This window comes from Tupaia chinensis, unplaced genomic scaffold (assembly GCF_000334495.1).
Source record: "Tupaia chinensis unplaced genomic scaffold, TupChi_1.0 Scaffold144255_1, whole genome shotgun sequence".
NCBI classification, from domain to species: Eukaryota; Metazoa; Chordata; class Mammalia; order Scandentia; family Tupaiidae; genus Tupaia; species Tupaia belangeri.
Window position 1 is genome coordinate 1,486,741 of NW_006204113.1, and position 10,342 is coordinate 1,497,082.

At 50.4% G+C, this 10,342-nt stretch overlaps 1 protein-coding gene across 1 annotated transcript in view; it reads left to right on the plus strand.

The window, feature by feature from the left end:
- PPRC1 (PPARG related coactivator 1) overlaps positions 1–8,627 on the plus strand; it is a 16,063-nt gene extending 7,436 nt beyond the window's left edge. The window contains exons 6-15 of the mRNA XM_006166338.3: positions 3–2,101; positions 2,385–2,438; positions 3,290–3,347; positions 4,101–4,171; positions 5,375–6,095; positions 7,069–7,215; positions 7,322–7,388; positions 7,509–7,630; positions 7,854–8,005; positions 8,240–8,627. Of these exons, the coding sequence (XP_006166400.1) occupies positions 3–2,101; positions 2,385–2,438; positions 3,290–3,347; positions 4,101–4,171; positions 5,375–6,095; positions 7,069–7,215; positions 7,322–7,388; positions 7,509–7,630; positions 7,854–8,005; positions 8,240–8,343 (3,595 nt within the window). The 3' untranslated portion in view covers positions 8,344–8,627. The remainder of the gene's footprint in view (positions 1–2; positions 2,102–2,384; positions 2,439–3,289; positions 3,348–4,100; positions 4,172–5,374; positions 6,096–7,068; positions 7,216–7,321; positions 7,389–7,508; positions 7,631–7,853; positions 8,006–8,239) is intronic.
- The last annotated feature ends 1,715 nt before the right edge of the window (positions 8,628–10,342 follow it).

Here is a 10,342-nt window from a genome sequence, read left to right on the forward strand (position 1 = left end):
AGGGAAAGCTATGCCAGGAGGCTGAGGTCATCTTCTCGTGGGCAGTCTACCATGGATACAGAAGTGACCCAGTGCCAGTCAGCCTCTCAGACAGGCAACTTGCAGAAACAGCCTCAGGAGGAATTTCAAAGAGAGGTCAGGCCTCCCCCGGGTAGGGGGAAGCCCCGGGCCTGGGTTCGGGCTTGGGCAGCTGCCTTGGAAAAGCCTAGCTCTGGGAATTTGGAGCAAAGTGCTAGACAAGGTAGTCCTACTAAAGAAGATCCTCTAGATCTTTACCCCAAGCTGGTTGACAATATCCAAGCCAACACCGCTCCAGCCCATCTCTCATTGGCTGACACTGCTGCAGCCAGCACCATGCCAGTTGACCCTGTTGAAGCTGACCCTGCTGCGGTTGATCCTGTTTCTGCTGACCCTGTGCCTGGTGACCCTGTGTTGGTTGACCTTGCTTCAGACAGCTCAGAGCTGGTTGACACTCTTCCAGCTAAGCCAGTGCTGATGGCCCCACTCCTGGGTGATTCGGCAGCCATCGAACCTGCAGTGGTTGTTCCCATCTCAAATAACTTGGCACCCGTTGACACTGTCCCGGTTGACCCAGTGCCAGTTGACCATGTATCTGACGACTTGGCTCCAGTTGAGCCCGTGCTAGTTAAGTCCAGACCAACTGATCCCAGACGTGCAGCGTCATCAGCCCAGGGGAGTCCAGCTCCCCAGCTCCTGGAGTCAGAGTCCTTGGGCCCCTCAAAGGCTATCGTACCTGAAGTCAAGGAGATTGTGGGTTCTCTGAAGGTGGAACGTGGTACTAATGTCACAACCCAGGAAGCCAGACCTCGGCCTCTTAGCTTATCTGAGTACCGGCGACGAAGGCAGCAACGCCAAGCAGAGGCAGAAGAGAGGAGTTCCCAGCCTCCAGCTGGGAAGTGGCCCAGCCTCCCAGAGACCCCGAAAGAGCTGGCCGACATCCCTTGCCTTGTTATTCCACCAGCCCTAGACAAGAAGACAACTCTACAGAAAAGCCATGAAGCTCCTCCTGAAGCTTGCTGTGTGCCTGTGGGTCCTAGCCCTGTCTCTCCTAGTCCTGAGCCACCTGCAAACAAACCTAAAGCTTTGACACCTGAGCAGGTGCCATCCCAAGAGATGCCACTGCCAGCAAAACCTCCCCCTCCTGTGCAGTCCACATCCCCTGTTGGGCCCATGCCTCCTACAATGCCCACACCTTTGCCTTTTCCCCCAGGAGGGCCGGCCATTCCCTCCATACTGCCCCTTTCTTCAAGTGGTCAAGGGGTTCCCAGTCTGCCCCAACCTCCTTTGCAGCCTCCTAGTCTTCCAGTGTCTATGGGGCCAGTACCACCAGATCCGTATACTCACTATGCCCCTGTCCCACCCTGGCCTTGTTATCCCCCTGTGTCTCCTTCTGGCTATCCTTGCCTGCCCCCTCCTCCAACTGTGCCCCTCGTGTCTGGTACTCCTGGCTCCTATGCTTGCAATGTGCCTTGGGTACCCCCTCCTGCCCCAGTCTCACCTTACAGCTCCAACTGTACCTATGGGCCCTTGGGGTGGGGCCCAGGGCCACAGCATCCTCCATTCTGGCCTACTGTTCCCCCACCACCTTTGCCACCAGCCTCTGTTGGGAGAGCTCTTCCCCAATCCAAGACGGAGCCTAGTGGCCTTACAGCTGGCCCTCCTGAAAATGTACTTCCTTTGCCAGTGGCTCCTCCTCTTAGTCTTGGGCCAGCTGGCCATGGAGCTCCACAGATAGAGCCCACCAAGGTGGAGGTCAAACCAGTGCCTGCATCTCACCATCTGAAACACAAGGCCTCCTCCCCAGTGCAGAACCCCCAGATCAAGGCTCCACCATGTCTGTCTGCTGAGGGTGTAGGTGTTGAGGAGCCTGCCTCAGAGAGGTTAAAGCCTGAGACCCAGGAGACCAGGCCCAGGGAGAAGCCCCTGTCTCCTGCTACAAAGGCTGCTTCCACAGTAAGGCAGAGCATTGTCCCCAAGCTACCTGCTATTCACCCAGCCCGACTAAGGAAGCTGTCCTTCCTGCCTGCCCCACGTACCCAGGGTCCTGAAGATGTGGTACAGGCTTTCATCAGTGAGATTGGTGAGTGCCACCTGGTTTAGTTAGTGTTAAGGGCAGAGGCTGGCTCGGGAGTATTCTCCCTAGAGTAAACCATCTTGATGAAGCTAGGCTTACATTGGCTTTCTTTGGAGGCTTCCAGGGGGGAACTCTGGGTTAGTTTGAGCACTTTGTGCTGCTGCCTTGGTTAATGTACAGTGGGCAGGAGGCAGTGTTGAGGGAGAAGCAAGGTGATTTGGAGGCTTTCTGGAACCTGGACTGAACTGAAAGGTGCTGGATTTCACGCTTGCATTGTGTACCTCCACAGGAATTGAAGCATCGGACCTGTCCAGTCTGCTGGAGCAGTTTGAAAAGTCAGAAGGTGAGGGAACGTGGGTAGTTTCGTTCAGCCCTTTTTTATTGATAACCTCCTTTGGGCCCAGCCCTGTAGTGGCATCAATAGGTCAAGGGGAGCAGCAATCTCAGCCACTAGAGCAGCCCCCACCTGGAATAGGGAGCCAGGATTCAACTGTGACAGTAACGTATGCCAGGGACAATGGTGGTACAGAATCGTAGGACTATAAAGAGTAGACGGGGAGATCCAAGTAAGTTGGAATTGTGTGGGGACAGCTTTATAGAGGGGAGCAGCTCCTAAGCTGGGCTTTGAAAGGCAGGTAGGATTTCATAAAGTGTGTATGGTGAATAAGGCAGAGACACATTACAGGAAGGACCACTATGGTATATTTGGAAGGCAGTGAACAGCTCAGCTTTTTCAGCACGAGTCACTGCTCTAGGTGCTGTGGAGGGTACTGTGTCCTGGTCTCAAGGAGTTTATCATTTTATTGGGGAGAAGAATTGGCAGAAATGACTCCTAAGTTGGTACAGGTACCTGTGGTGCAAGGTAAAATACAAAGTATAATGAGTGTAGGACAAGAGTAGGCTGTGAAGCTAGAGAGTTAGGCAGGTCATGTAGAACCTTGAATGTTAGGCTTATAAATTTGGACTCTATCTCAAATTCAGTGGAGAGAGTGGGTGTTTTTTGAGCAGAGAAGAGAAATGATTAAAAATAGTACCTGGGCACCCACTGAAGGCGACTGGATCTCTCTGGGAAGAGCCCAACAAGGAATATATAGACAGTGAATTTTACTCCTTTGAGTCTCAAAGCAAGTCCTTCCGCACCTCCTTAATCTGGAACATCTGGTTGGGCTTTTAACTAGTATGGTTTCTTTGCAGCCAAAAAGGAGTGTCCTCCTCCGGCCCCTGCTGACAGCTTGGCTGTAGGAAACTCAGGGTAAGTATGGAGATGTGAGAGTTACCCTACAGCTGTTGGTCAGCAGCCGGCCAGCACTCCAGGACGTCATCTGGATACCTCTGTTGCAGGGATGTTTTGTCAGCTCTAATCCTATTTCCCTACCCCCTGCTCTACCATTCACCATTGGGGATTGTCTTGGGTGGTGAGATGGGAAAATGGTACTGTCCTCCAGCTGATTCCAGGCAGGGATCCCAAATGCACTTGAGATGCCTTTTATCTTCTGGCAAGTTGAGCCTTTGGGGCTTTCTTTCCAAGCTTGCTCAATGCTGGTGATGGTGTAACTTAAAGTGGGGGAAGATGTTAATGGCTGGGGACCCCTGACTCCTTGGAGGACACAGGCACCCTGGACCTCCTTGCTCCCCAGCCTTTCAGCACTGTGAGGCTTTTCATTGCTCATGTTCATGGTTCTGCATCCTGTTCTGCCAAGCATGTTTCGCTCCAAGTTGGCTTCAGGTTGGATCAAGGCGGGCAGGCAAGGCTTGTGCTTCAAAGGAGGTGGCGAGTATTCAAGGTCATAGCCAGCCTGCCTCATAGAACCAGACGGTGCTGGGTTGAATCCCAGTCTGTGGTTTAGTCGCCCAGACACCTTTCATGCTGGAGGAAGATGATGGGGGCAGTTTGTGCATCCTTTTCTCTGCACGCACCTATTTTCTGCATTGCTTTATGAGGAGAGCAGGTGTACAAGATACGGAGGAGGCAATGAACCAGGCTTTCCCTTTTCCCCCCCACCAGCAGCGTTGATACTCCCCAGGAGAAGAGGCCCCTAGACCGGTTACAAGCCCCTGAGCTGGCCAACGTGGCAGGTGGGTTCAGAGTGGGGAACTTTGGCTATGATAGTGTATGCAGCAAACGTTTGCAGAGCCTGCTCTGCATCAAATGTACATAGGCATTGAGGATACAGAGATCTGATTTCCATCACCGAGGTACTGCCAGCCTAGGGGCAGATGTGTAAATACAGGAGCATGCTGAGTATCAGCGTGGTATGTTAAAGACAATTGTGGTTTCAAGGGGGCAGAAAAGGAAGGGTTGCATAGAAGGTGATCCCCTGAGCTGAGGCTTGAGAAAAATCACTGATGTCACTCAGGTGGTATATTTAGGGGACAGGGTATTCTGGGTAGGTGGAGCAACTCAAGTGAACTGAAAGAACAAAACCAGCCTGGTATGTTTAGGAATTGTGAGTGGCTTGGTTTGGCTGGAGTGTGGTAGCTGGTGAGGGTGGTGGGCAGAACAAAGCAAGAGATGAAATTAGAGTGGAAATAGGAGGTCAGATTATGGGAACTTTGCCTCGCTAAGCTGTTTGGACTTAATCTTGTGCATTGAAGAAGCAAATGAGGGGCCAGCAGGTGATGTGGTGGTTAAGGTACTGGACTCCCATGTGGCAGACTGTGGTTTGAGTCCCAGACTCAGCAGCTTAACTCAACACCATTTGTGTGTGCGTGCATTCCCAAAATCCTGAGAGGAGAATGGAGGAGAAGGGATTGTGGCATGCCCATCCCCCTGGGGGATGATTTCTCGCTTTCTGTCTCTGGCGAGCTCATGCACCCTATAGCAAAAATCCTCTCTCTCAAAAAAAGGAGCCAATTGAAAACTTTAGCAGATTGTTTGGGGGGTGTTCTGTCTAGAGAATGTAGAAGACAGGTGTGAAGCTGGAAATAGGGAGACCATCAGATTGTTGTGTGAATTAAGGCTAGATGCATTCCGGAAGTCAGGTGGTGCTGGGTGGAGGTGGTGGTTGGAGGATGGAGAAGCAGACTGAATACGAGCCAGTCACCAGCTAGGTTTGGGCAGTAAGAGGATGTAGAATATAGGAGGACCCTCGTGCTGGTACCTAAGGTGGGAAACATGGGGAAAGAAGCATTTAAAACAGTGGGAGAAAGTTGGGCTGTTGACTCTGTTTAGTGTACTTTGTGAGATGAGGTGGGGGTCTCTGGAGCCTAAATGCATAGTGTTTGGAAGTGTAGAATCGGATCTCATCCTGCTATCTCCATCCTCCCTCCCCCCCACAGGGCTCACCCCTCCAGCCACCCCTCCCCACCAGTTATGGAAGCCCCTGGCTGCTGTCTCACTGCTGGCCAAAGCCAAATCTCCTAAGTCCACCGCCCAGGAGGGAACCCTGAAGCCTGAAGGAGTTACAGAGGCCAAACATCCAACTGCAGCCCGCCTCCAAGAAGGGGTCCATGGCCCTAATCCAGTCCATGTGGGCTCTGGGGACCATGACTATTGTGTCCGGAGCAGGACCCCCCCAAAAAAGATGCCTGCCCTAGTCATTCCAGAGGTGGGCTCCCGCTGGAACGTCAAGCGCCATCAGGACATCACCATCAAACCTGTTTTGTCCCTGGGCTCAGCCGCCCCTCTTCCCCCATATACAGCTGCCTCCCAGGAGCCACTTGATCACAGGACTAGCGATGAGCAGGCAGACCCCGCAGCTCCTTGCCTTGCCCCATCCACCTTGCTGTCCCCTGAAGCCTCGCCCTGCCATAATGACATGAACACTAGGCTCCCCTCTGAGCCCTCAGCCAAGCAGCGGTCAATGCGCTGTTACCGAAAAGCCTGCAGGTCAGCCAGCCCCCCAAGCCGGGGCTGGCAAGGCCACCGTGGCCGCAGCAGCCGTTCTGTCAGCTCTGGGTCCAACCGGACCAGCGAAGCATCTTCCTCATCCTCATCGTCGTCTTCCTCATCCCGATCCCGGTCCAGGTCCCTCTCCCCCCCACACAAGAGGTGGCGAAGGTGAGCTCCAATGGCCTGTTAGGTCCTCTCCAGATAGGAAGTTCATGTACCCTTCTGTGGTTTACTTAGGAAACTTTCACACATTGACTTCAAGACTAAGGCTCCCGTTTCTGTCTTTGTTTCCCCTTTCTTGAACTGTTGGAGGAGGCAAACTGTGAAACCATAGTTTCTATTTCCTGTTGGTTTTTCGGATATCCGGATTGACTGCTCTCCACACCTAAGGTCTCCTGCTTCCTTGAGATCTCCCTTAAGGAGATCGCTAGGGTTTGATCTTGACTGTGTTGATATCTTTGCATATTAAATCAGTCTTCATTTACAGTATTTTCTTGGGAGTATTTGAGATAGTGGGTCATTCACAGGAAGTTTATTCCCTTAACATCAGTTGAGTGTGACCCTCTGAGTATTATTGTAGCTGCCTCTGTCTCCTGGCAGTGTTTTTTTCTCAGTAATAGACCCAGTTTTCCCTGCTTAATCAATGAAGGATTCTTGGGTTTTAGCAGGGGCACTTACTTTCAGAAAGGACCTCTACCATGGTCTAGCACAGTCACCTTTACACCATGGTCATAGTTTTCCAATGAGGCATGGTAGGAGAGCAGTAGTAACTAAGAGACCCAGGCCTGGCCCCAGCACTGCAGAGACCTAGGTTGTAAGACCTAGGGAACCCAGTCCTTTATCTCCAAGTCTCCATTGATTTTTCTTCTACTTTACAATTTGCTAAAGACTTAAAAAAATTTTAATTACATAGTTGAAGATAAATAGGCTCTCTGCTGAGACACTCCCACACATTCCAGATAAATCTAAAGTTCATAGAGGGTCATGATTTTTTCATCTGTGAAACAATGTTCTAGACTTCTTTCCTCTGCTCTTTCTTTGGTCCTGGCTCCTGATAGGGAGCCAGGGCTAGGGCCTTAGTAGGTAAATGGTGTATACCCGTGCTACTCCTGGCATTCCTACATGCACTTTTATTCTCCAGGTCTAGCTGCAGTTCTTCTGGACGTTCCCGAAGATGCTCTTCCTCGTCTTCATCATCTTCCTCCTCGTCTTCCTCATCTTCATCATCCAGTTCAAGAAGCCGTTCTCGCTCCCCCTCCCCCCGCCGGAGAAGTGACAGGAGGCGGCGGTGAGCATGTGTTCAGGGAGGCAGTGCATCTGGGATGTGGTGTCTGAGAGTTCTGAGCCATGATTGTCCTGTGTCTGGGGGCGCTGATGGCACCATCTCTTGTCAGGTACAGCTCTTACCGTACACATGATCATTACCAAAGGCAGAGAGTGCTGCAGAAGGAGCGTGCAATAGTGAGTAGCCAAGCAGGTCATGGGAGGAAGGGGCTTGCCCCTGAGCCATGAGCTCCCAGAGCTGTTTGCACCTATAGCTCTGGTTCACGATATGTCAATTTTCCTTGATATCCAACATAGGAAGAGAGAAGGGTGGTCTTCATTGGGAAGATACCTGGTCGCATGACTCGGTCAGAACTGAAACAGAGGTTCTCTGTTTTTGGAGAGATTGAGGAGTGTACCATCCACTTCCGTGTCCAAGGGTAAGCCTGGGCCTTAAGGTCAGGATGTCCTTTCTGTCTGTTTCATCTATCTGATATTTGCCTTTCATCTTTACTCTGATGTGCTGGGCAGTGTGGGGCACCTTCATTTCTTCAATCAGAGGGTTGGCCAGTAGGGACTGAGAAGAACCACCTTTGTACCCTGGGGTGCTGTGTCTCCTCTATGAATGGCCACCCCAGTTCCTGCCTTAACCCTCCCTACCAGTGACAACTATGGCTTCGTCACTTACCGCTATGCTGAGGAGGCATTTGCAGCCATTGAGAGTGGCCACAAGCTGCGGCAGGCAGATGAGCAGCCCTTTGATCTTTGCTTTGGAGGCCGCAGGCAGTTCTGCAAGAGGAGCTATTCTGATCTTGGTGAGTGGAGGGAGGACCTAGGCTTCATCTAACACACGAAGAACCTAAGAGCTGGGATGAGAGGAGAATGGATCGGGGAGAGGAGAGATGGGGCCCTCCCATCTCTCTGACTTAAAATCAGGGCAAATTTTAGCTCCATCCATTATTGGGATGGTAGATAGTTAGCCATTTGAGGACCTTATGATTGGGAATTGTGGTCAAAGACGTTGACATTCACTGTCTCTACTTTTATAGACTCCAACCGGGAAGACTTTGATCCTGCTCCTGTAAAGAGCAAATTTGATTCTCTTGACTTTGACACATTGTTGAAACAGGCCCAGAAGAACCTCCGGAGGTAACCTTGGGCCCACCCCACCCCCTTCCTTTGGAGGTGCCCAACCTCCCCCACCCCCCTCCCCCACAATAGGGGAGAGAGCTGCTAGTGAGAAGATGACTGTTTTATAAAGAAATGGAAAAAAGTGAAATAAAAAATGTGTTAAATCAGATTTTTTAAAGGGGTATTTTTTTTATAATAGGTATTGAAACAAGTTAACTTGCATTGCTATGTAAGATGGTTTGGGCTGAGGGTTCTCCGGGTGTTTGGAACATCTAAGTTACTATGCATACTAATAAACACAAACTAGAGAGAACTCTCAAGTCCTGTTGTGCTTCTTTTTATGGTGCTAGTGCCACATGTACTCACTATTCCTCTGAACACGATCAGGCATGCTCACTCCATGCTCTTAGGCCCTTCTCTCTGGTTAGGTGCAAAATCCCACTGGACTTGAAACTTGGCTTCTCACACGTACTCTTTGAAATCAGTTATCTAGGATAGTGCTTCTCAAACTTGAAAGGCCATGTGAACATCTGGAGATCTCTTTAGATTGCACATTCTAACCTTAGGTGGGACCTGAGATTCTACATTTCAAACAATAGGATGATGCTGGTTGAGGAAAGGGTTTAGATTTTTTTTTTTTTTTTTTTTTTTTTGAGACAGATTTTTGCTATAGGGCTTATGCATTTGCCAAAGAAACAGAGACAGAAAGTGAGAAATCACCTCCCTGGGGGATGGTCATGCTGCAATTCTTACTCTTCCATTCTCCTCTCAGGATTTTGGGTCACACGCGCATGCACCTGGTGTGAGTTTCAAGCCTTTGGGTTTGGGACTTGAACTGTGGTCAGCTTTGTGGGAGCCCAGTGACATAACCATTACACCACTTGCTGGTCCCCCAAATGTTTTCTAAACTGGAGCTTTGTGTGCATTCACTATTTCAGTGTGATCATCATTTTAGCTTCAACACAGTGCAGATCCTCAGATTTTTTTGTTGTTGTTGTTTTTTGTTTTTTGAGAGGCTTTTGCTATAGGGCGTGTGCGCTTGCCAGACAGACAGAGACAGAGAGATAGACAGCGAGAAATCACCCCCCCAGAGGGGATGGCCACGCCGCAATCCCCTCTCCATTCTCCTCTCAGTATCTTGGGGACGCACATGCACCCGGAAATCCTCAGATTTCTTTAAAAGGAATTATTTTATTTTACTTTTTAAATTAATTCATTTATTTTTTCAAAATTTTACCAGAGAAGTGAGAAAGCAAACTGCCAGGTCTGAGACTGAACCGTGGTTAGCCATGTGGGAGACCAGCCTCTTTAAGCACCATGCCACCTGCCCGCCCCCTTCACATGTTTGAAAGGATGCATGCAATGGACTTAGCTTGGGGGCACATACTGTAAGATGCTGCTAAGTGGAAAAGCAGAGCCATTTGGTTGTGGCCTAACTAAAAGAAGTTGGGCTTGGTGGTGCTCCCCTGTAATCCTAGCTAGCAGGGAGGTTGGGCAGGAGGATCTCAGCCTGTTAAGACCCTATAAATAATTTTAAAGCATCAATATCTAGGTTTGGCAAGTGGCATGGTAGTTAAGAATGCTAGACTCCCACATGGCCAACTGTGGTTCGAGTCCTGGGCCTAGTGGCTTGCTCTCTCACTTTTTCTCCCTCTCTCTCTCTCTCTCTTGCTCTGTCCCTCTGCTCAAATATAAAGTTAAATAAAATATTAAAAATCAATATCCTGGCTAAACCTCAATTCACAGAAGAAACCAGATCCCACATGGTCACCCAGGGTTATAAGTCCTCTGAGCAGCTTTAAAAATATGTCTTCAGGGGGAACCGCAGTTGGTGTAATGGCTATGTTGCTGGACTCCCACATAGTCGACCGCGGTTCGTGTCCCGGACCCGGTGGCTTAAAACTCACGCCGGGTGCGTGTGCGTGCGTGCCCAAGATCCTGAGAGGAGAATGGAGGAGAAGGGATTGCGGCGTGACCATCCCCCCTGGGGGGTGATTTCTCGCTTTCTGTCTCTATGTCTC